Genomic DNA, 24,280 nt, shown 5'->3' with positions numbered 1-24,280 from the left:
AGAAGTACAAACAGGTCAATAAATACATGAAAAAAAATGTCCATTATAAAAATGCAAATTAAAACAACACAGATTCCATCTTACATCAGAAAGAACGGCCATCAGGGAACCAAACAACAACAAACGCTGGCGAGGCTGCAGGGAAAATGGAGCCCTTCTACACTATTGGCGGAATGTAAACTAGTACAGCCACTATGGAAATCAGTATGCAGATTCCTCAAAAAGCTAAAACTAAATTCCATTCAATCCAGCTGTTTCCCTTCTGGTATCTTCCCCAGAGTTAAGATACTGTGTTATAGTGATCCATGAATACCCTTGTTTACAGCAAAAAATTCATTGTAACGGAATCTTGGAAGCAGCTTGTACTGTGTGTCCGTCAACAGGTAGGTGGATAAAGAAAGTGTGGTGTTTACGCACAAGTACCACTGAGTATCATTCTGCCACGAAGAAGGATAAACTCAAGTCATGTAGGAAAACGGATGTAACTTAAGCCCATAACGCTAAGTGAAATAAATCAGACACACAAACTTAAATCCTGCATGTTTTTCTTTTAACATGAGAAACCCAAAGTATAGATATAGAGCAAAATAAAAGCATAATCACTAGGTACTACAAACATGGACTAACAGAAATTGGAAAGATCTGGCCACTTTACTGCCTTTCTCTTGCAGTGCCTCTTTATGTACTCTAAATGTATAAACTCATTATTTCAACATGCTTGGTAACAAACCCTATTGGTCTCACAAGTGAAGTCTTCCTTGGGTCCCTGGCAAGGCCCCAGGGAGCAGACCCACCTGTCGGCCGCCCGGGCATTACTCTGTATCCTCCGGTCCACTCTAGCATGCCCGCAGCTGTGTGCGCCAAACACTGGCTGCTCTGCTCAGGCTGACGCTGTGGACCGGGGGTGGGATCTGGACACCGGGCCACTGCCCTCTCTCTCTGAGCCTGTGTAAGGGGAGCGACAGGCTCTGTCCTCTGCACCTGGCCAGTCAGCGCTTTCAGGGTGTCAGATCTGCAGGCGTCCCAGTACGCAGCCAGCAGCTGCGAGTGGAGCAGCCACTTTCTTGCTGTCCTCCCCTCCTCCCGCGCTGCCCTGGTGGCACATCCATGAAGAACGGCGCGGTGTGCCATGACCTCTGAGGAGGGCCCAGGTCCTGTTCAACTGGTGACAGGAGCTGCACACCAGGCAAGGCACTGCAAGGAGGCAATGGGGACGGGTGGGGCCCCTGGCTCTCCAGAAGCACACAGCTCTCACCTTCATGCGGTCGTACTTGTCGTCCACGTCCTGCAGCCAGGAGATGAACTGGCGGGCGTTGAAGCGATCTCGCACCGACTTGTTCTCATCCCCCTGCGGGAAGAGGCACTCGACTCAGGATGTGAGGGGCCAGGCAGGGGAACGCTGTCCTCGTCAGACCTTACCCAGGAGCCGTCAAGTGCAGCCCAAGGCTGGGGGAAGGACCCTCCTCCTCCCCCAGAAGGCCGCTCCTGGGCACAGGCAGGATGGAGCAAGGACCCTGGGACCCTCATCTGCAGGCTCCTGACAACATGTTTCCGTCCCTTCCCTGTCAAAAACTGAAAGTAACTGCTCTTCTTTGGAGAGGGCGTGTGAGAGGCTCGATACTGACTGCCCCAGCCACCTCCACAGCCTGCGATGCCGGTTTCCTCGCCCAACCTTGCCCTCACTGTACCAGCCTGGTTTGGAGACAATGCCAGGACTCCATGGACGCTCTTGAGGAGGATGAGCCCAGGGCTGAGAACTGGCTGCCAGGGGCCTGAAGGCTGCAGACTTCACCTGTGGGGTCCCCCTGGCACGGCCCAGGCAGAGCATGAACAGTGGGCCTGGACCCCCTGGGCATGGAGTGCCCAGGCCAACACCACGGTGCTTACAGAAGAGGCCATCCCCTGAAACCCATGAGAATTGCTAAGAACTTGTGGATTTTTTGCTTTCAGATCCAAAAAGCAAAACTTCCAACAACTAATCCTTCAAATAATTCTATAGTGACGAGTGCTATGCTTTGTTGAAAACCTGCTGCTATGTATGTGTGGAATGTGAGATGGCGGAAAAGTTCCTCAGAGTGGAAGGTCTCTAAAGCAAACCCTCCAGCCCCAAGGTGCAGATGGCCCTGGACAGCTATAGCAGGGCAGGCCCAGGACAGGGGCTGTGGGGACAAGGCTTGGAGGAGGACTGAGGAAAACCAGGGGCAGTGTGGGCAGCCACCCCGCACACCGAGCCACAGACACACACGAGCTCCCGAGGCTGGGCACCCCTGGCAGCCAAAGCTGGCATGCACGGGGCAGGACCTGGTGGGGACGCTGGATGGACAACAGCCTCAGGGCTCTGGGCCCTGCAGCCCTAGCCTGCTGCAGATCTGCCCTCGTTCCCACAGGAGAAGCCTCGGTCTACCTGGGTCAGATGAGCCCCTGCCTGGCCAGTCACCACAGGCCCTGTAGCTGCTACCACCTGCTGCCCAGGGCCACCGGTGTGCCAGCCCCACTGCTCCTCAGGAAGTGGGAATGGAAAATGCAGTCGCACCTGCCCCGTGAGGGAGGAAGGGCAGCTGTTCCCTGCGGGGTGCATGTGGCCACCCCTCAGTGCCACTGCTCCTGCCCCTTCTGTGGCTGCAGGCAGACAGGTGGCCCTCCAGGGACACAGTGCTGTCAACAGCTGGCTCAGGGTAGAGGGTGCGTGGGGGTGGCTGCTGCCCAAGTGAAGGGCAAGTGAGTAACCCTGGGGACCGCCACGCACCTGGCTCTCCAGGGGCATGTTGTAGACCTCAGAGTCTAACAGCATCGTGCAGGCGCTGAAAGGCACCGCCTGGTTGGCAATCGTCCGGGCTGCCCGGCAATGGACCCGCAGGATCTCCTGCTCACAGGACACTATGAGCTTCTCCTGGGGGCAGAGGCACAGGGTGAGTGAGGCACCAGGTACCAGGCCCTTGCGTCCAGGCCTTGTCTTACCCGCTCGATGCTGTGCTGCAGACGCAGCTTCCCCCGCACAGCTTCCTGCTGCTTGAAGAGCTCCTTGAGGGGCTCTGCCAGGGAGGGTGGGGGCGCGATCTGTGGGCCAAGGGGAGAGAGGTCAGCAGGGCTATGGGGTGCACCTAACCCACAAGCCTCCTGGGATACACTCGGTCCGTAGGCCTCAAGGTAGCGGCAGGCGAGGGCAACAGCAGACCATGGAGCGCCTGTCTGTGGGCCCCGTCCAGGAAGGAGGAGAGTGCCTGCCTCCACCATGACAGGACAGCGCAGCAGGGCCCACTCGGCTTGGGCACCCAGAGCAGAACATGGCACCCGCACCCAGGCCCAGTGTCTGATGCAGGAAGGGGAAGCCAGCCCACCCACGTCCCACAGAAGCGGCTCTGAGGCTGACGGTGGCACCGTCACACCCCACACAGGAGAGGCGACAGCAGGGCTGAGGCAGCGCAGGTCACCTGGTGGGCAGAGCTTGGGCACCCTGTCCCCTAAACAGCGAAGGTGGTGCACACAGTGGCCCCACCCCGACGCTGCCTTGGGGCGTGAGAGTTGGAGGGGAGGGACGCACACAGGGCTCAGTCCTCCCCAAGACGAGAGCCAGCTGCAGAGGGGAAGGCAGTCACTTCCCAGTCAGTGCCCGGGACCCCTGTGGTGAGTGTGGGATTCTTACCAACAGTGTGAGCCTCAGTGGCTGTGGGATGCCCTGATGCATACTCCTGGGACGGTGCACCCACCACAGACTGTGCCCACGATGGACACTCAGACCCACGGGCACTAGGAGCCCCGTGAAAACTAAACTCTGCTGCTCTGCATTCTGAACTCTGGTTAGTCTAAAGTCAGTTCTAAACCAAAACTTTGGCAAGGTGTCGGGGGGGGGGGAGCGGGGGGGAGCGGGGGGGGGGGGGGGAGACAGACAGACAGAGAACGGGGCCTGGCCCCATTGCTGCCATGGGAGGAAGCTGTACGGTTCCTGTGCCCGCTAGCCCACCCAGGAAGCCACCAGTGGTTGAGGGGCCGATGCACCAGCCTGGCTCTGCCCACCTCACCTGTGGGCCCCATGCAGACATGGCAAGGGCTGTGTGGTAGAGGTTCAGTGATTACTGTTTTTTCTATTTTGACAATGAAACTTTAAGAAAGAGAAAGCAGCAGGAAGTACAGAAAGTCTTACAGCCAAGTTTTTGAGTGCAGTGAACCGTACCTTGCTCTGAGCCTGGCTCCTGTGGTCAAGGCACCTGGACTGCCTGCTGGGCTTAGGCTGGGCACATTCTTTCCCATGGGCCTGTGGGGAAAGCCCACCCTCTTGTGGGCAGGGTGCTGAAGGGCTACACTGCCTTAGGGAGGAGCAGGCCCAGGATGCCTCTCGGAAGGGACAGGGCAGAACAGATGCTGCAGCACTGTGCTCTCCGCCTGCACAGTGTGCCCGAGTAGCCAGCAGGAAGAGGGTCCAGACTGCCAGGGGAAACGGCCTGTCCTGCCAAGCACTTGCTGAGCAGCAGGACTGCCAAGAAGGGCCGAGTCAATGCAAGAATGTGGCGGGAGGGACAGCGCGCCCTTTACAGGGGGCAAGGAGGAAGCTGCTTATGGGGAGAGGGGTGACCAGGGCCTGCCAGTGGGATGTGCTATGGCCTGGAGAGGACGGAGACCACAGAAGGCTCGGAGGGCTTTCTGCTCCAGCGCCCCTGGCTGGAGACCGAGGCCAGGCCGGGTGGCGTGGCAGTGGCTCCCATCCTAAATGCCCAAGGGGGCAGGAAAGAAGAATGCATGGGCCACGAGGCCAGGCCACTGAGGAATGCAGTGAGACCATGCTGGCCTGGGTGCAGCTGGCGGGGGGGCACAAGCCTGCTGTGGCCTTTCACTGGCAAGAGAGGGGGTGCTGTGCAGGTGCCCCAGGGGAGGAGGCAGCCTGGAGAGCAGCCCCAAGGGGGAGGGGCTGCACTGCCTGGTGCCCCTATAAGATGTGCTGACCCTGACAAATGACAGCAAAGAGCACGGGGGGCCCCAGGACTCTGCATCTGGCAGCCAGTGTTTTCTCTTCTTCACAGAGGCCTGGGAACCACACTCACCACAGGGATGTGGAGCTTGCTGAGTGGCTTGCCGTCTAAGAGGTAGGACCCCGTGTAGGTGACGTACTCAGCGTAGCACTGGGGCGCCTGTGGTGTGATGTAGCAGAGGATCTTGCGCTTCTCTTCGATCTTCTTTCTGATCTGAAGGTACTCAAAGTATGGGTTGGATCTGTCACTGTGATAGGGCTCAATGTCGTCCAGCTTGATGGCGTCCACAATGGCGGCCAGTGTCTGCTGGATGACCTCCCGAGTCTGCCGTGTGGACGTGTGCAGCTGCTGCTGCAGCTGCTGGCTGGAGCGCTGGAAGCGGCGCTTGCGCGGGTGCTGGGCTTGGGCGTCCTCCTCCTCGGGGGCACGGGCCTTGGTTCGGGAGGCCTGCGTGGACGTGGGTGTGGGCGCGGGTGCAGGCTCCTTCTCTGTGGGTGGTGTGCCCTGCTTGCTCTGACTGGCCAACATCTGGGCCCGGTTCCTGGTCATGCGCTGAGGAACCTCCTCCACCCGGGGGGCCTTGGGGGCTTCAGCTGCAGGCCTGGGCTCGGGCTCTGGAGCTCCTGGCTGCACGCTGCCCGGAGGCCCCTCGGCTGGGGTGGCAGCAGGGGTGGCCTCTGAATCAGCTTGGGCCTGTGGGGGGGCCTCCTGGGGGGGGCCGTCAGGGGCACAGTGGGGCGCAGCCGCAGGGGCTTCAGCCTCCACCTCATCTCCGCCCTCCAGGGGATGCCATTCTGGGGGGCCGGGCACAGGCACTGAGCCGGAGTCCAGGTCCTCAGGGGCCTGCTCGTCCGCCACTGCGTCTGCTTCCACAGTGGCTTCCAGAACCACATCCAGCTTCGGTTCCTCGGAGGGCTCGAGCTCAGCAGGGAGTCGGGGGACGGCCTGCTCGGTAGGTGGAGCTGGCTGATCCTCGGCCTCGGCCACAGGGCCGTCCCCATCACTGCTGACCCCAGCGGGCACAGGGAGGGCCTCTCCTGGGGGAGCAGGGCTTCCTCCTGCAGGCTCCATTTCAACATCTGGGGGGTCCTTGGGCTGCAGAGGGAGCTCCGGCAGCGAGAAGGGCCCCAGGTCCAGGTCGTCCTCGGTGCTGGTGAAGGCGTCGTGCCAGGGTACGGGCTCCACCTGGCCAAGAGCAGCCAGGCCGTGGCCACTGTCCAGGAAGCTGCTCTCCAGGGCTCCGAGGGCCTCCACCTGGGCCACCGTGGAGACACATGTGGGCTCAGGCACCTGGTCGAGGGGTGCATCGGGGAGTGGCTTGCAGCTGCCAAAGAAGGACTCGAGCCTGGCAGGGGTGGTGTAAGGTGTGCCTCCCTCGGTGGTGGCGGAGATGGCTCCCACCCCATCATCTTTGACTTCCTCCAGGTCTGGCTCGGCGGCTGGCAGAGGGTAGGAGACAGGAGAGACAGGGTACGGGGGCTCTGCAGCACTGAAGGGCCCTGGGGTGGCAGTGTGGAGGGACTCAGCAGGGCAGTAATGTTTAGGGGACTCTGGGAACCTCTGAGGGGACTTCAGCAGGAGGTCGGCACCCACAGGCCAGCTGACAGGGTTTTCAGAGGCACCAGTGACCAAGGAGGGAGAAAGGGTCTGCTCGGCAGCAGGGTGCGCCCACTCCCCAGGCTCCTCAGTGATGACAGTGCTGAAGGGGCCCTCATCCAAGGGTTCCAGGTAGCTGGGCTCTGGGGGGATGATGGCGGCTGTGGCCTGCTGGTCCTCTGTGGCGTCCAGAGGGAGGCCCAGGTCTGGGGTGAGGGCCCCATCTACAGCAGGGGCAAACAGCTCACCTCTGGGAGGAGAGGCTTTTGCTGGTAAACTGGAGAAGACGCCCTCGGGGGAGGGCGTGACGCTCACCGTGCAGGCAGGGGGGCAGTGGAGCGAATCCACCTTGGGTGAGGGCATGCCCGAGGGGATGCCGTAGTCTGGGGAGTAGTACCCTGGGGACAGGCAGGGGAACTTTTCAGAGGGAACAGGCGGTAGCGGGGCCTTGTCTTCCAGCAGGTGCTGCACAGGGGAGCCGAAGCTGGAGGCCGCAGGCACGCTCTGCTGCCTGAACAACTTGTCCCCGACACTGAACTCTTCCTCGGGGGTTCTCCTGATGTCCACAGAGATGGAGCGGTACAGGTTGGAGGAGACAGGCCTTGTGGGTGTCTGGCCCGGGTTTTCTGACACCCCACTGGAAGCCACAGAGAACCTGTCAAAAAACGGCGGAGAGCAGGTGCTGGTGGACGTGGCGGAGACAGGCATTGAGTGCTGGGAGTCCGCACAGTCAAACACCAGGTCGGGGTAGTCATCAGCGCTGCAGGACGGCGTCCTGGGCGTGTGCATCACCTCCTCGTAGCTTGGCGTGGGCACCCCAGTGGGCCGGCTCTGCTCAGGCCGGGGGGAGGGGGGCAACACCTCCTTGGGGGGCGGCGCTGCCGGCCAGTCTTTGCACTCCGCCCCGGGCCCCAGCTTGCCCTCGATGGCGGTGGCGGGTGGTGTGGGAGCGGAGTCCTTGAGCTTCTTCTCCTTGAAGGGAGGGTCTGGCCCCAGGGGTTTCTTAGGAGGAACGTCCAGGCTCTTCTTCCGCCCCTCCTCGGGGGGCTTGGTCTTGTCCTTGAGCTTGGGGTCCCCAGACCTGTGCCTCATCTTCTCCATCTGCTTCATGCGCTCCTTGTGACGCTTGTGGCGCTCCTCGACCTCCAGGTCCTTCTGGGATAGCATCCTCTCAAAGCTGGTCATCATCAGGTCGCCGTCTCCTAGGAGCTTCTCCCGGGGCCGGGCGTCCTTCTTGCCCAGGTCTCTGGCCAGCGGGAGCTTGTCGCTGCCGTTGCTGATCTTCATGGAGTCCGCCTTTTCTCTCTCTGTGTTCTCCCTGAGCTTCTCCTTCAGCTTGGTCTCACTGAGTTTCAGGCTTTCGTCCCTGGACTTCTCCCTGAAGGAGTTCGGAGGGTTGTCCTTGTCTTTGGCTGCGGGCTTTGGCTCGTCCTTGTGGTGTTTGAGGAACCCGTCCGTGTGCTTCTCCCGGTGTCTCTCCTTCTCGTCTCTCCACTTCTCCCTGTGTTTCTCTCTTTTCTTCTTCTCCTTCAGGATGCTGATGGTACTAGATCCGTAAGGCTTTAGTTCCTTCTCGATTTTCTTGGCAGATTCTCTCTCGGGATCATTTCTCTCTTTCTTTTCCGAGGGAAATATCTCAACGGTCTTATCCAACTCCTCTTCCATGTCGGCTTTCACGGTGTAGGCGACCCCGTAGGCCTCTGCATCCAGGAAGTCCTTCTCATACTGGCTCGAGTCCTTCCTGCAGCCACCGTCCTTGTAGTCCTCGGCCTTCTCTTTCTTCTCAGCCTTCTCCTTCTTGGCTCGCTCCCGGTCGTGGCTCTTCTTGGAGGAGGATGAGGAGTGCCTGTGCCGCTCCCTGTCCCTCAGCTTCTCCGTGAGGCAGCTCTCTCTGGCCTTGTCATCGGGCGGCTCTGAGAAGGACACCTCCAGGAGGGCGCTCAGGCCCGGCTCCTGGCCCCGGTCTGTGAAGCTGTCTGACGAGACCTCGCTGGCTTTGTCATTGGAGTCCTCCCGGTCCTCGTGCAGCGCCTCCTCCTCCAGCTTCTCCAGCAGGCTCTTCTCTGCCTCGGCGCCCCTCGAGCCCTTCCTCTCTTTGGAGTGCTCCTTCTCTGGCTTGTCCTTGTGCTTACTCTTGGCCTTGTCTTCGGTGGAGTGCTTCTTCTCCACCTTCTCAGGGAGCTTCTGCTTGTTCTTCTTTTCCTGGGCAGAGTCGACGGAAGCCCTGTCTTTCCTGTCCTTGTATCTCTCTGCACACTCTTTGTCCTTCTTCTCTCGGTGCTTCTCAAAGATCTTGTCCTTCCTGTCGCGCCCACTGTCGGCAGCCACCCTGTCCTTCCTCTTCTCCTTGGGCTCTTTATCCCTTGGCTTCTCTGCGTGCTGCCGGTCAGAGGACTTCCGGTGTCTGTCCAAGAGATGCAGCTCTCTGCCATCCTCCTTGTCCTGGAGGCTGTCCCCTCTCTGCGCGTCCCCGGCTTCCCCGGCCTTGAAGCTGCTGGCCATATAGTCATCTTTTTCATCTTCACTTTCGTCTGTGAATATGTCTGCAATGTACCAGCTCTTCTCTCTCCCTTTCTTTTCATCTTTTTTTTCGGAGAAGTCTTCTGAGAGAAGTCCAGGGAACATCTTCTCCTTCTTCTCTCTCCCTTGGTCGAGCGACGCCTTCCTGTCTTTGCTGTGGGCCTCTTTATGCTTTTCCTTAGCATCTCTCTTCTCTTTAAAACATTTGTCAAATTCTTTGTCCTTCTGACATTTCTCAAGGAGAGATTTCTCGCTCTTGTCTCTGTCCAGTGACTTGTCTTTGCACTTCTCCACCCGCACCTTCTCCTTCCGGTCCTTCTCCAGGCGCAGGGCGTGGGGCCGTTCCCAGGGCTCGAGGCCCTTGGGGAGGTCAGAGTCCGGCTTGTCCCTGAATGCACTCTCGCAGCCACAGTCCTTCAAGTCCTCCCGATGCGCCTCCTCAGGCCGGAGCCGGGCTTCCTTGCGCTCCCGGGAGCCGTCCAGGCCATCCCTGCGATCGCGCCCGCCCTCGGCACACTCCCTCCTCTTCTTGTCTTTCTCAGAGAGGTAGCTGGGGACGCCTTTGTGCTTCTCCACCTGGTCTCTTCTCTTCTCGGAGCTCTTGTCCAGACAGTCCCTGTCTTTCTTTCGGAAGAACGAGTCTCTGAAGTCCCGCTTCTCCCGGGCTCTGTTGTCTCGCTTCTTCTCCTTACTATCCTCCTTCACTGTCTCTAAGATGAGTTTGGCCACAGAGTCATTCTTGATGTCCCTGTAGTCTGTCACTGGGGAGTCCCAGCTGTCCTCCCCTTTGAAATCAAAGGAGGAATCAGACAGGTCAGAAAACCACCTCTCTTGCTGATCATCAGAAAGGCTGAATTTGGTGTCCTCATTCTCTAGAAACTGAGTTTTGCTGCACAATTCGTCAAATGCAGCATCGTCTCTGTAACCTTTTTCCTTTTTGAGCTTTTCCTTCTCCTTGCAAGCCCTGTCCTCCTTCATGTCATTCTTCTTCTCTAACTTCGAAGGCCGGTCTTTGGACTTTTTCTTCTTCTCCTCTTTGTAGAGCCTCAGCCGTTCCTCTTTGGGGGACTTTTCCTTCACAGCCTTCTCCCTCTCTGTTTTACCGGAACGGTCTTTCTCTTCCCGGAAAGACCTGCCGATGTCTTTGGCCCTCTTCATCAACTTCTCGTCTTTGGAGACCTTAAGCATCTCTTCTTTGAAGATCCACTCCTTGTCTTCTGACTTCAGTTTGCTGAGCTTCTCTTCTTTCTTAAAATGGTCTCGGTCGTGCTTCAGCACTTTCAGCTTATTGTCTGTGGAAATGTCATTGTCTAAGAGGATGGCTTTCTCTGACTTTTGCTTGGAGTCCTCGTATTCATACGTAAAACTTTTCAGTTTAAGTTCCTGGCTCACGGAACACTGCCCCTTCTCCTTGTTTTTGTGTTTGTGTTTTGTCTTGTGTTTTTTGACGACTTTTCCCTCCTTGTCCAGCTTGGGGACAGCGCCATCTGTGCCAGGGTGGCAGGTGCCCCTCTTCTCCGGTGGTGCACTTGGCAGGCTGCCCCTCTTCCGGAGCTCCTGCTTCCTCCTTGTGGGCTTCAGCGACTCCACGCTGGAGCCCTCGGAGGGGCAGTCAGACTCGCTCGTCAGTCCTGTCCGTGAGGAGTCTGACAGGGAGCTGACCTCAGACCAGGCCGGGGAGGAGATGGCTTTCCAGTTGTCCGTGCGCCAGTGCTTGGCATGCTGATCACCGTGGTTGGTGCCGTGCTTCGGGGCCACGGCACTGCCGTGGGAGGAGGTGGAGGAGGCAGACAGTGAGCTGAACAGGGAGGGGTCCTTCAGCACCAGTGGGGACCCCTTGAGGCAGCCTGTGCTCCCCACAGAGTCGTCATCGTCCTCCTCACTCTCTGAGGACTCGCTCTCTGACTCAGAGGAACAGAACTTGTCATTCCTCTTTCCAAAGCGAACTTCTTTGCTTTTTGCTTCTTTCTTTCGCTTCTTCTTCACTTTGCTTTTCTCCTTCTGCTGCCTGGAGTTGGACGGCTCCCGTACCTTGCTGCTGGGCAGCACAGAGTGTGCTGACAGCCTCAGCTTCTCCCCGGCACCAACGGCGAGGCCAGTGTCCTCCTCGTCGGATGTGTCTGACAGGATACGATGGGCTGCTTTCTTTGGTGCAATCGTATTGTTCTTGGTGTAACTCTTAACTTCCATTTTGGGTATCGAAATGAAACTGTTTGACTTAGTCTCTTTCCTGTAATCCTTCTTTAGCAAGTGCTTGTCATCCACTGGGGGGACCCTGTCCTGCTCGTCATCCTCATCAAACTCGTACTCGTCCTTGACAGGGGTCACGGCCTTCTGTGGCTCTGGATTCTTGGCCTTGAGCTTCAGGCCTTTCTCAAACTCAGAGTCCGTGTTATTGCCGTCGACTGAGCTGGACGGCGCGAATGACGGGGCGTCTTCCTCCTCAGAGCTCTCTGTTGGGACGGGAAGGGAGAGGTCAGGCGGGTTCAGAATGCTCCCCAGAAGAGACAGGCCGTTCTGCAGCTAAGGGTCCGCAACAAGTGGGCTGGCAGCCCCTGCCTCTGCAGCCCACTTCTCTCCATCTGGTCCCGTCTGAGGCTAACCCCGGGGCAAGGGGCCCAGGGAGCCTATCAAGAACAGGGCCAAGTCCCTGCAAGTGCCAGGCCCCAAGGAGGTTGGAGGCCCAGTGTGGCCACAGGGCTGCCCTGTGGCCGAGGAGAAAACACCCACCCCACACCACTTACCAGTGGAGCTCTCTTCACTGGACGTGTAGGTGCCTTTGCCTAACAGCAGATTCACCATCGTGGGGGAATTGGCCACTTTCAACGGGGTCTCGCCTTTCCGGTTGCTCTGCTGAGGATTCCCCCCATACCGTAACAACAGCTTCACCACCTACAAGACACGGAGGACTGCGTCAGAAGCTGAGGAACACGACCACTCTGCCTTCCCCGCCCAAATGGCAGCCCAACTCAGGGGTCCCAGTGTGGGCCCCCAGCAGACACGTGGAGCACAGCCCAGCAGCTTGAGGTGAGCCCTGATGGGGTGGCCTGCTGGCCCACCACCAGGATACCCCGCCTCTCCACACTGTCTTCACCTCTCCTCCTGCAGCCCAGAAGTTGTCTCATGAAGCCCAGCACCGTGTGGATCCCGTGAGTGGTTGTGGAGATTCTGGGAGTTTAGGGAGAGCTTTTATTGGGGGACAGCGGGGCACAGAATAGAGGAAACAAAGACCAAGTTTCTGCAAGCTGGTTTATTTAATTTCGTTTACATTAGAAAATAAGATGACCTCTTCCTTGCTTGATTTTACATGCGTCAGGACAGTTACACGAGTTTCAAACATTCCAGGTGAGATTTCAATAGCTCTGTTCAATCTTTTATAATCAGCAACCTGTTTCATGTGCCCAGGACAGCAACTTGCTGAACAAATGCAAACACTAAGTCTCTCCTCCACTTCCATCCTGCCTGCGATAAAGCTTGTCACTCAGTGCTGCACCTGGCGCCGTGTCACCAGGACACAGCTTGCATGTCTGGGTTTCTGCTGCTGTGATGTTGCCCCGTCCTGGTCCTCCGATTCTAGAGGGCTCCCTCCCACTGACCTGGCACCCCCCACCCATCCTGTGCCTGTGAGTGGAACCCGGCTCCTCCTGGGGTGGGACCAAGCTTCCTGCTCCCTGCTGCGAGGCACCAGCCTCCTTGGCCTGTGCCCTTTCCCTAAGACCAGCCATGCAGGCCAATTCCTCTCGGGCCTCAAGACCCTTAAACAGAATGACCCAGTGTATTTACGACCTCCTCTAAGCACAAGGATAAGTCTACCAAATATGGCGCCGGTGTTCCCGCGACCTGCCTGCTTGTCTCTGAAACCCTCCCACTTGGAGGCCCTCCCACAAAGCCCTGCTTCCTGCTGTGCTGTCAGGTCCCAGACACCTTCCCAGCAGGGCCAGGCAGGGGCTGCTGTCGAGGGGCATACTGCTCACACTGTGGCTTCTCTGGGGACCCTGACGTCTGTGTCCTGCTCCCCAGCAGGATGAGGTGGTGGTGCAGTCTGTGCCTCCACTTCAGACCTGGAGGCAGCCCTTCCCCAGGGGGCTTTGCTTGAAAGTGCCAGCCTGTGTGGTGGCTGCGCCTCTTCCTTCCAGGCCAGACAGTGACAACAGCAGAGACCCGGCAGTGCGAACTCGGCCGCCCTTCCTCTTGGGTGCAGCCATTCACCTGCTAAGTTCAGTCAGACCCCTGTGGCCGAAGGGGGCCCTGTGATGTGTTAGTACTGTGGAGGCTGTCCGGGTGCCGTCCAGTGGACAGCCGGGGGCACCGCGGAACGGCAGGGCCTTCGAGGCAAGGAAGGCAACGCTCACTTCTCAATACTCAGAAAGTGTGATGGCTACTAGGACAGAGAAACACGAAGCCACAGGATGGCTCTGAAGTTAGGGGACTGAGCAGGTGTGGGGGGTGGGGAGATGCCAACCTTGTAGTGGCCGTTGTTGGCGGCATCATGCAAAGGCGTGTCATCATCCAGGCCTTTGGTGTTCACCTCTGCACCTGCGGCCAGCAGCTGCTTGGCGACATCGTAGTAGCCCCGGTTACACGCCTCATGCAGCGCTGTCCAGCCTGGAAACAGACACTTAGGATATACGTTATTTAATCCTAGAGAACCTCACTCCTGAGGATGTGCTACATGACAAGGACAGGTGGGGTGGGGTGAGGTGGGGTACCTCACACACAGAGGGATGTTTCTGGCAGATGAGGTCTGCATCATCAACACCTGGTTTTTCTCCCGGCAGACCAATAACCTGCACCAACAACAGCCCCTTGCCCCACTCACCAGCCAAGGCCTGCATGGCAGAAACCTTTCACTCGCAGCAGGGAAATCCCCAGGACCTCACATGTGCCAGGCAAGTGCTCTCCCACTGAGTTGCACCCCAACCCTTTTCATTTTTCAATTTTGGGATAGGGCCCCACTAACTTGCCCATCCTGGTCTTGAACTTGCAATCCTCCTGCCTCAGCCTCCTGAGTAGCTGGGATTGCAAGTATGCACCACTGTGCTCTGCCTGAGAATGCTCTTGTGTGGACTGCAGGGCTGGCTGCTGCAGCAGCCACTTCTAGACATGTGTGGGTTCAGGCCTGGGGAGCTGGAGTACAGGGCCAAACAGCGTGGTCCCACACCTCTGTGCAGCACAATCAGCCCACCTTTGAGGACAGTGTCAGTGCCTTCACAAGGCCCCATTTGGGGTACCATGGGGGCCCGGGGGTGTGTTGGGAGACTGGAGATTGAACTGGAGCCTTCTGTGCTCTGAGCTACACCCCCAGGCCTTTTTGATGAACAGAAAAAAGCATTTTTTATTTTATTTTATTTTTTTTGGCACCAAGCATTCTTTTTTTGAGACAGGATCTTGCTAGGTCACTGAACTGCCCAGGCTGAGGTGGAACTCTGATCCTCCTGCCTCAGCCTCCCAAAACTCGGGGACTATAGGTATGTGCAATGGTGCCTGGCTGGGAAAACTGCTTTAAAATAAAGCAGACAACTACCGACTCGGGCAGTGGTTTTGTGCCTCCATCCCCACTCACTGTGAGGAGCAGCTCTGGAGGGGGTGGCTGCACGTGGGGGCAATGGTGGAAGGTGGCACAGCCTGTACCCAGAGCCCCTAGAACCAAGGTCCTGGCCCTGGTCTGGGGGACTCCACATCTGTCTTAATTAAAAAGGCAGCACACATCCTCTGGCTGTACTTCCTGGGGGGGCCCTTGGAGCATGTCTCCTGAGGTCAGGGGGTGACCTGTCCCCCTCAGCAGCCACAGATAAAAGACTCTGCTAGACTCACAGCCAGCAGCACCCTCTGCTGGGCAAATGCTTCTTCCTACGCACACATGAGACAAGACCCTGCCAAGGGCCTGAGACTGTGGTTGATAACCATAACACAGCGGTGCAAATACTTACAATCTCTCAGTTCTCTTAAAAACAGAAAAACAGAAAATGATTCTATTTTGAAATATAACCCCCCCACTCCTTCCTCCCTCTCAGAAGCAGCCGATGACCCCACGCACCGGGTGACATGAGGGGTGCACGGGTGCACACATCCCAGGACCTGGGGGTAGAGGGTGCATTCTTGGGTCTGGTGCCTCCCACTGCAACACTGTGCCAGACCCTGCACAGAAGTTCGGGCACAGCCTGCTTGGGTGGCTGGTGCTTACCTGCAAAGTCCTTGACGTTGACGTCTGCACCCTCACTGATGAGCTCCTTGATGCGCCGGGCGTCTCCTCGGATGGCGGCCCGGTGCAGGCGGGTCTCCCCCCGCTCATTCCTCTTGTTCACTTTATCTTTGGTTTTTGAGGCAGAGTTAGGCGTCCCCTTCTGACACACTGTAGACTGGGAGGGGTGCTTTGGTGTTGTGTCTACTGTGGGGCAAAGAGAGGATTACTAGAGCTGGCACTGCTTGATGGAAGCCCTGAGAACCTGACCATTTGCTTTCACAAGGCAAAGGGAATCAAGCAGAGCCAGCACCTCCAGCCCCGGGGACCACCCTGTCCCTGGCTCACCTGGGCTGTTGGCAGACTCCTCGGCCGTCATCTGCATGAGGAGAGCCACCTGCTGGCGCTCGGAGAGGGGATAGCCGGCCCGGATCCCAGACAGCCCCATGCCAAACAGCAGCCCAGACTTTCGGGCGACAGGCTCCTTCTTGATCCTCTTCCGCTCGGGACCCTGCTTCTCTGTGCGGCAGGTGAGGAGAAAGCGGGGGACACCTCATGCCGAGCTCTCAGGTCAGTGCCTACCGATACCGAGCCCCTGCACCCACCTGACTGCTTACACAGCAACAGGCAGCCTGTCAGGGGGGGAGCGACAGTGCCGGCTCTGACTCCGCCAGCCCCAGGAGACACCGTTCCACACCGTGGCAGCCGGGAACACGCAGGCCAGCTGAGCTATGCCCGCCTGGCCTGCGTGGGCGGGTGCTGTGAGCACACGCGTCTGCACTTGAGCTCGACTTCCTTCCCAACCCTGCAAGCAGTGCAGACCCGGTATGAACACACACGCACAGCAGGGCCCACCTGTCAGCACTGGCCTTTCTTCTTGCTTCTAGGAACCTCACTGCATGCCCTGGCGCTTTGAGGGCTGTACCAGCCTTGCAGTACCACAACATGGACTGAGCTGGAGACATCGAACGGCATCAGCACAGAGCACTGACAGATACAGGCAACAGCTCACTGTCTCCGTCTCAGCCTCCCCTGGCCAGCAAGTCCTGGACAGACATCCTGCCGACCTCCACTGCAAAGACCAACTGTGCTGCTTCTCTTCTAAGAGAACACAGTTCTGCTCAGGCTGAGGCGCAAGCTTCCAGAGCACTGGGTGCTGAGGAGGCCTTCTGTGGCGTCTGCCTCCTGTCCACCCTGCACGTCCGTGAAGCCCTCTGCGGAGTGGGGTGCGTGTGTGGCGGGCACCTAAGACAAGGGAGCTGGGTGAATGGCCCAGGCCTTGCGAGGGGGCCACAGCTGCCTGGTGGGCTGAGTGCACGTGGCCCCCACTCCACCCCTGTCCAATGCTGACCCACCAGCGGGGCTGACTGTGGCCCTCCTGTGGCAATGCTGGGCAAGAGAAACCAGGCAGGGAACATTAGGCCCGCCTCTTCCTCATGAGGCTGCCTGTGGTCTCGTACCCAGGACCTGGGTGCCACAGCATGCAGGTCGAGCACACTCGGGAGCTCGGGCCCCTGAGCCACCAGGGACACCTGGCCTGTCACCAGCCGAGCACTGGAAGGTGGGAGGCCTGCCGAGAGCATGATAAGGCCCACGGAGGAGAGTGCCACACCCATCCGAGACTGCACGTGAAGTGGCAGCGTCCCAGCTGTAGAGATCTCACCACTCCAGGGGCAACCCTGCTTCTATGCTGTGTGCAGATGGCGGGCTGTCAATCTGGCTGTCCAGACCCCAAAGTACAGGTTTTTATTGAAACAAGGTCTTGCTATGTTGTGGAAGCTCTCCTCAAACTCCTGAGCTCAAGCAATCCTCCTGCCTCAGCTTCCCAAGTAGCAGGTGCTATTTTTAAGATACCAACGTGTATCAGGCAGAGAGCCCAAGGGGAATGCACTCTGCAGAAGACCCACTAGGATGGTCAGTCAGAGCCCACTCCTCCCCTTGGAGGGCAGCTAGGAGTGGCAGGCAGTCAGGGTCACAAGGCCTGGGCATTCATCCCTCCAACCTGCGGCAGCCGGTACTGCCATAGAGCCCCCGGGAAGATGGGCTGAGCTCACTGCTTGGTGACTGAGACCTTTCCCATCCCAACCCTTGTGCCCAGCCCCTGCACACTTCCCACACAGCTAGCCCTGCCCTTCAACTGGACGTTTACCATTCCCACAGAAGCCCAGCCTGAAATCAGACCTCAGTGCTACAAGGGTATCGTTCTCCAGCACCTGTCTAAAGGCCACCTTTGACACCGTACCTCACAGGCCGAGATGCTGTCCACCGGGGCCCTGAGAGGGAGACCCCAAGAACAGCCCAGGCTTAGCGTGTGTGACCCAAACCTCAGTGTGGTGCAGACATGGTTCCCACAGGGAAGCCAGTGGCCAGGGAAGGTGACCCCTGGAGGGAGGCTGGTGAGCCTGTCTCCTGCTCTGGCCTGTCACGTCTGTGGGAAGGCCAGGCAGGAGCAGCAGGAACACCTGCCACGGCTGGGACAGCCAGCGAGTTTCTCTGGCAGCTTGTTTTCTATTATCCAAAGGGAAGCAAAGTAGAATTTGTATGAATTCCAAGTGGTATCTACAGTGAGAAACAGCAAGTCAAGGAAGTGATGAAGCACATCCTTGGCTGAGTGTGCACCGTGTGGAGTCCCAGGTGCACCCTCAGAGCCCAGCTGTGACCGGAATCATGGAAAGAATTAAGTTCATGAACCGAGGTATGAACCCAGGGTGTTCACACTGAGCTATACCTCCAGCCCTTTAAAAATGTTTTTTACAATTCTGAGACAGGTCTTGCAAAGCTCCTTGTAAGCCTCCTGCCTCAGGCTCCTGGAATGCTAGGACTGCAGGTGTGTGCCACCATGCCCAGCTTCTGCGGCACTTTTCCCTACACACATCCCCCTTGGCCTGACCTTGTTCTTGCTCAGTACTGCTGGATGTTGGCCCTGGCCTGTTCCGAGTGCCTCCTGTTCTTATGGAGCCCTCTTCCTGTCAGGGCCTCCGTCGGAGAGACGGCCTTGCTGAGATACAGGTGCTCTGGCCAGCGGGCCAGGGACGGACTCTGGGGTGGAATGGGCGCTGTGGCCATCCATATCCAGCTGCTGCCAGGGCCTCCTCTGTGGCGACCAGACACGCACATGTGCACTGTGGACGCTGCTCCCTGCACTCCCCGACTGGCACACATCGCCTTCCACTTCGGGCTCCCGGCCTTCCTCTCTGCAGCACTCACCAGACCTATGAAGCCTCGTCTGCTCCTCTCCTCCTCCCACCACTTCCTCCCTCAGTTTGTCCTGGGCTGCTGCCTAAGCAATTTCTTCAGTCACAACTCCTAATTCAGTAATTCTTTTTTGATGTTGTATCTAATACAGCGTAAGAGTCTGGCCACTGAGATTTTAGTTATAGTGATTACTGTTTTCATTTCCAGATGTTTCGTTTGCTAGTTAAAATCTGCTTGACCTTTCTGATGGCTTATTTCCTGCTCCTGTTGTGGACTCATTCTTACTGCATTCTGCCTGTTTTCACTTGGCACCTCATAGTTCCAGGTGGCGTTTCTAAGCTGGCCCTGCAGAGCCTCTCAGGATGTGTCCGTAATTCTGTGCAGCGGCACTCTGCACCCAAGGAGGCTGTCTCTCCGATCAGGGGCTGCAGGGAGCTCAAGGCAGCAAAACCTGAACACACCCCTCCAAGAAGGGAGAACTGGGCACAGAAGTCTCTCATCTCTGTGGCACCTGCTAGAAGACACGAAGGGCCTTAGCTGGGAACAATGACTGCTAAAGAGCGTGCACCTCAGCTCATTTCAAAGCGTGGTTCTGCATTTACATCTCTAACTTTAGGCTTTCGTAGCGGGAGTTTTTAGGAGACAAAGTTCACCATGTTCCCTAGATAGGAACATCTGTAACTGCTCTGTGCTGCTGCCACAGAATTTGGAGGCATCAGTACACCCTAGATCTGCTCTGGAGAGGAGTGTTTCTGTGGCGGTACTTTGAAATAACAGGAAGCTCCCCACATGTGCCAGGGAACAGTTTCCCTGCTGTTCTGCCAAGAGGCAAGGAGGAGCAACACTGCCACTAACAGCTTCTCTCTGTTCTACTTGGCCTCAAAAGCACATCTCCTCCGCCATATACTTGGCCGAGCCCTGATGCTCAGAGCCATGAGGCAGGGTCTGCTGACCGCCAAGCCTAGATCATGGCAGCCCATGTGCTCAGGCAGGAGCTGCCGAGAGGACCATGGCTTTTCCTAGGCCCTGGCTCCCTCTTTGGTGCAGCCAGGTGGGAGCCGACTGGAGCATGTCCTTAGCAGCCCAGCCTGCAGCACCGATCCATGCCTGTGACAGTGGCAGTCACTAACTGGCCTCCCGATTTCCTGATTTGTTTATTTCTATTTCTTTTTTTTCTTTCATTACTATCACCAAGTGTTTAAAGAAAGCCAGGAGCCTGTGCCTGTGTGCTGTGGCCCCACGGTGTCCCTCTCTGGTCACCTCAACTTCAACAGCAGCATGGCAAGGGTCACACAAGTGCAGGCTGGCCTCTCATCTCCAGACCGAGGGTGACAGTGGCCCGACTCTGCAGGCAGTCCCAGACTCCTGTGAGGCAGCATCCTCAGGAGGCAGGGGCAGCACAGGCACAGGGCTCAGACAACATCCTGAGTACTGCCACCCCTCCCCTTGCACTGAGGCAGGCTAAGAAGGAAGAAGAAAGAAACCACAGTCCAGACCTGCTGGTGCTCTGAGGCCCCAGTGCTGCCTGCAACCTGACTTGCCAAGTTGGAGCTGGGCAGGGAAGACAACCCCCCATCCACAGTGCAGAACCAGGATGTGCATGCTGCTGCCTGCCCTGGGCCAGCTGCCCTTCCACCTGGCCCTGAAGGAGCACTGCTGTGACCCCACCACGCCCCTGGGATGACGGTGTCCCCTGCTGCACAAGTCCCAGGAACGTCCTGAAACAGGGTGTCCAGTAGGCCACAACTGGCTCAATGTGTTGTTACAGGCCTGCTAGGAGACCAAGTCCTCTGGAATTTGGGGAAACATGCAGTTATGAGCAGAAAGCGCCCCCTTACTAGTCCATGCTCTCCTTTATTTAAGAAAGAGCTCTTTAAGTCTGGAAAGGACAAGTGGCTGAGCAACAGTAGGACCAGGGACTAGCCACAGAGTTCTCAGTTCTGTAAAATATTTTGTCTGGAGGTTCCTCCTTGTGAGCGACACGAGATTCTCAGGCCAATCCCAGAACCCTCAATGCAACACGCAGACCTGCCCCTGCCCGACCCCTGCTGCTCCCGCTCCCCTGCAGCCCTGCACACTGCAGGGCTCTGGGCCAGCCTCATAACATCCACTTCCCAGGATGTAGCTGGCTGCTCTTCTGCGAGACTCCCAGGTAGGGGGTGGCCCCCAGCCCCACCACTGGTGGCCCAGGCCCAGCCATGAGCTGTAAGAAGAAGCCTATCTGCCAAGGTTTCTGGGAAGCAGGAGACGGGCGGCCCTGCAGATGGCACTCTGCTATGCCAGGAATCCCCTCAGGATGCCATCCACAGGCCACATGGAGGGGTGCCACCCCCAGCCAGATACCTGTCAGGCTGCACTCGCCGCTACCAAGCCCACAGCCCCTTCCCCGGAGCCGCCCACAGTGATGCCCACCTGGCGAGTGAGTGAGGGGTGGAGCCTCCTCACCACCACCACCACGTCACCTCCTGGGCCAAGCAAGGCAAGTACCGAGACCCACGGCCTCGCAGCAAGGCTGGCGAAGTCCAATAGGGAGGGGCTCTGCGTGGCCCTTTCCCACCGAGGCACCGAGAGTGGCTGCTTTCTCACGAAACAAACACGTGGCACTGTATGTGTGGCAGCAAATGCTGAGGAAACCACACAGCACCAGGGGTGAGAGTAAAGGTGAAGAAAAATCTTAATTTCCTCCTTGTTCCTAGGAAAGAAATATCTTGGTGTCAAGAACAGAACAAGCAGCTGCCTGCACTGACAGTCCCACAGGGTGGCTCTCGGAAGGTACTCTGCAATCCCAGGCAGGAGGTTTCTGCGGCCCCTAATGAGGTAAAGTGATGGCTGAACAACTCATACTTACTGATTTTAAAAGTTAGGGAGAGGGGCCGGGGATTTAGCTCAGTGGTGCTGCCGCTTGCCTTGCGAGCGCAAAGTCCCGAGTTCGATCCCCAGCACCAAAAAAAAAAGTTAGGGAGAAATTTTTAAAACACATATAGAGTGGGCAGAATAGTATCATTTGAGGCAAATCACGGACTTCATATGAATGATTTCATCAGACCAGGCCCTGTCAGCAGGGGACAAGGAAGCCAGGAGAATGAGGGCAGGCTGGTCCTGTATGCTGACCCAGATTGGCTGTTCTCTGCCTGGTCAGAGCACTGTGAGCACCAGTCGGCTGGCCTCCTGCTGGCAGCTGGGCACATGCCTGCCTGCTCTTCCCCTCTGCCTGCAGCCAGAGCCTGCGCCTCAAGAAGTACAGAGGCACCCATGTCCCACACTCACGAGTGACCCAGATGACCTCCGGCCTGCCCTCTGCAGGCACTAAGTGGACGTACAACCTTGGGCCTTGGTTCTGGTCATGCTGTGACTCAACAGACAGCATTGCACTGCTTGGCAGGCTGCCCCCAGCCCTGACTAAGCAGTGGGAGACTGCACCTCTGTGGGCTGGGCTGAGCACACCAAGGCCTGGGAACAGGAAGCCACTCCCGCAGCAGCTTGGTGGTCTCCGAAGAGCTCTTGCCATTTGGGCACAGCAGAGATACTCCTGTTCAGCCACTTGGAACCCCAACTGGGAGGCTGGTTCCCAGTGATCCCTGCACTCCAGGGCTAAGCCACTTCCCCTTTGGCAGGGGTACTGGGCAGCAACATCTCAGCAGAGGGCACTAGAGGGACAGTAGGGGGAGGGGCTGGCCAACAGAACCCTAGGGGCTGGGCCTTGAACCCGAGACAGGGCCTGCCTGGGGTGGCTAAGCCTCATACCCCTCAGCCAGAGGACCAGGAAAGAGTCTGTTTCAGTCCCTCTTACACCAGGAGTAAAAATTCTGCAGATGCCAGCACTTTCCCAGCTCCCAGAACTGTGAGCCAAAATAAACCTCTTTTCTTCATAAATTCAAGAACTTTACTGCACACATCTCCCTGCCTCGCCCACTGTGTGGCCTCTCCCTCCTGACCGAGGCAGCTGGCAGCCAGCCCAGAGCACCCTAGAGGCCGGATCCGTGCCTCTTCCCTATTCCAGCTGTGAGCTCTGCTCTCTGGCTAGGGAGAAGTCGGTGCCCAGCTCTCTAAGTGCAGAAGGGGAGGAGACAGGGACCAGGTGAGTCTGGGAGGAAGGCACTGGAGGAAGACAAAGAGCCACTGGTGTAAGAGGATCCTGGTTAAAAACTCAGCCTTCTAGCAGGAAACGAAGTAGAGCGCTGGCCTAACAGGCTCAAAGCCCTGGTCTGAGCCCCAGCACCTCAATCAATCAATCGATCTAGGACAGGCAGTACGGCACCCTGAAGTCTAATTTCATTACATTAGCAAAGCAGATGCACAACAGTGTTATGTATCAAAATCAGCTTCCCAGAGGATAATGTATCTCGAGCACAAACATTACATCTCCCATGTATCTCCAAAATACTGGTCTCTTGTGTAGAAAAAACTGTTTTCAAACGTTTGTCCCTATTTTCTGATGTGACAGTAAGTCTGTCCTGTGCTCGCTGGGCCGTGGCTGCCAGAGGAAGGAAGCAGAGTGAACACATTCGGTCTCATGCACCTGTGGTGGCCACAGATCCCAGGCTGACCTCACAGCTGGTCACCAAGGGGAGAAGGGTCCCCGACGCTTCTCGAGCCCCTGGGGAGGCTTTCCCCGCCACCACAACAAAATGGGCACTGCAGGGACAATGAGCGTCTAGACTTGCAGGACAGGGCCACTTGGGGTCACGGGCTCAAGCGGTGCCTTCCACAAGCCCCAGGCCTCTGCCACAAAGTGCAAGCAGCAGCACCTGTGCTACCAGCTCCTCAGCAAGACTCGCAGAGAACTCAGTCTCTCAGAGGCCCCTTCCAAACTTCATACAACCACTACACCAAAGCTAACAGCCAACTGCGAATGCTCCACCCTGCTATGACAAAATCAGCAGGGCACTGAAAATAGGAACAAGGAAGGGTCTTTAGGCCTGCTCTGATCTCTGCATGCAGTGCACCCCTGGGGGCCCACAGGGAGCCACCTCCCTATTCTGGGCAGACGAGGAGGGGCAGCTGGCGGCTCTTTCCCTCTACTCTGACCACTCTGCCTTCCTGCAATGCAGGGAGGAACACTCCGCCTGCCACCCTCCAGCACTTGTGCAGACTTCTGTGCCCAGCACACCGATGACTAGAGTTGCATGCACTACCTTTCGCTACCTCCTCTGCAGACCAGCCCTTCCTGCCAGCTTCCAGCTGACCCACTCTTCGGCCTGCTCCTATGAGCACACACTGGAGCATAGGCCAGGAGAGTGGGAGAAGGCCCTGAGTGGCCTCCCCTCTCCCCTAGGTATGTGCAGGTGCCCGCTCACACTTACATGCCCACCCCATCCCAGCCTCTTAAGCCCCTGCCCTGCCATCCTGGGGATGCTGCACTCCTGGAGTCTAAGGATGTAGGGACAGAGCCCGGGGCCTGCACCAACTCCCCCCTGCCTCATCTCATATTGGTGCTCTGCTCTCCTGCCCCCAATGGGGCTGCAAAGCACTCACAGACCAGTAGAGTGGGCCAGTCTCGGGCCTCCACTGGGACAATGGGCACAGGCTAGGGCTCCCCACCCGACAGCTCAGGAATGATCACCACCGGGACGCACACCCATTGTGTACAGGTCCACCCCACTGGCTGCCCCTCACCTGTAGGGTTCCCTTCCTCCATCCACACCTTTGCTCTGTGCGACCCCCAGGAGCACCATGACACAGGGTGCTGAGGGCGAGGCTTCCTATGGGGTTCGAGCTGGCCCCAGTGCAGGAGAGAGGAGGCAGTGGCTGGAGGTCAGTCTCTGCCCCACCACCGGTGCCCACAGCTGCTCTGGACAGGCTCCACAGTGAGCTCAGTGGGAGC

At 57.8% G+C, this 24,280-nt stretch overlaps 1 protein-coding gene and 1 long non-coding RNA gene across 17 annotated transcripts in view; one reads left to right on the top strand and one right to left on the bottom strand.

Moving 5' to 3' along the window:
* LOC106009237 (uncharacterized) overlaps positions 1 to 22,329 on the top strand; it is a 49,833-nt gene extending 27,504 nt beyond the window's left edge. Inside the window, exons 1-8 of one of the 3 annotated variants that reach the window (XR_015450208.1) lie at positions 3,101 to 3,797; positions 5,016 to 12,107; positions 12,189 to 12,229; positions 13,859 to 13,969; positions 15,548 to 15,791; positions 16,149 to 20,935; positions 21,153 to 21,273; positions 21,674 to 22,329. This is a non-coding gene — a long non-coding RNA (uncharacterized LOC106009237). Of the gene's footprint in view, positions 1 to 3,100; positions 3,798 to 5,015; positions 12,108 to 12,188; positions 12,230 to 13,858; positions 13,970 to 15,547; positions 15,792 to 16,148; positions 20,936 to 21,152; positions 21,274 to 21,673 lie in introns of those variants that run through there. The other 2 variants (XR_001183327.3, XR_015450231.1) reach the window with 2 other exon arrangements.
* Positions 1 to 24,280, bottom strand: part of Ankrd11 (ankyrin repeat domain 11) — a 197,387-nt gene that overhangs the window by 3,622 nt on the left and 169,485 nt on the right. For 11 of the 14 annotated variants that reach the window (XM_087206607.1, XM_013071433.3, XM_004842647.4 and 8 more), the window contains 8 exons: positions 15,610 to 15,780; positions 15,265 to 15,468; positions 13,543 to 13,685; positions 11,825 to 11,972; positions 5,037 to 11,533; positions 2,959 to 3,057; positions 2,747 to 2,890; positions 1,256 to 1,348 (listed from right to left, as the gene is read on the bottom strand). In XM_087206607.1, the coding sequence (XP_087062733.1) occupies positions 1,256 to 1,348; positions 2,747 to 2,890; positions 2,959 to 3,057; positions 5,037 to 11,533; positions 11,825 to 11,972; positions 13,543 to 13,685; positions 15,265 to 15,468; positions 15,610 to 15,780 (7,499 nt within the window). Of the gene's footprint in view, positions 1 to 1,255; positions 1,349 to 2,746; positions 2,891 to 2,958; positions 3,058 to 5,036; positions 11,534 to 11,824; positions 11,973 to 13,542; positions 13,699 to 15,264; positions 15,469 to 15,609; positions 15,781 to 24,280 lie in introns of those variants that run through there. The other 3 variants (XM_004842649.4, XM_021256554.2, XM_004842648.4) reach the window with 3 other exon arrangements.

The sequence above is a fragment of the Heterocephalus glaber genome, unplaced genomic scaffold (assembly GCF_053883595.1).
Source record: "Heterocephalus glaber isolate CG9 unplaced genomic scaffold, H.glaber_assembly_v1.0 deba00000071, whole genome shotgun sequence".
Classification (NCBI taxonomy): Eukaryota; Metazoa; Chordata; class Mammalia; order Rodentia; family Bathyergidae; genus Heterocephalus; species Heterocephalus glaber.
The sequence above is the reverse complement of the archived record's forward strand: the minus strand, read 5'-3'. Positions and strand labels throughout refer to the sequence as shown.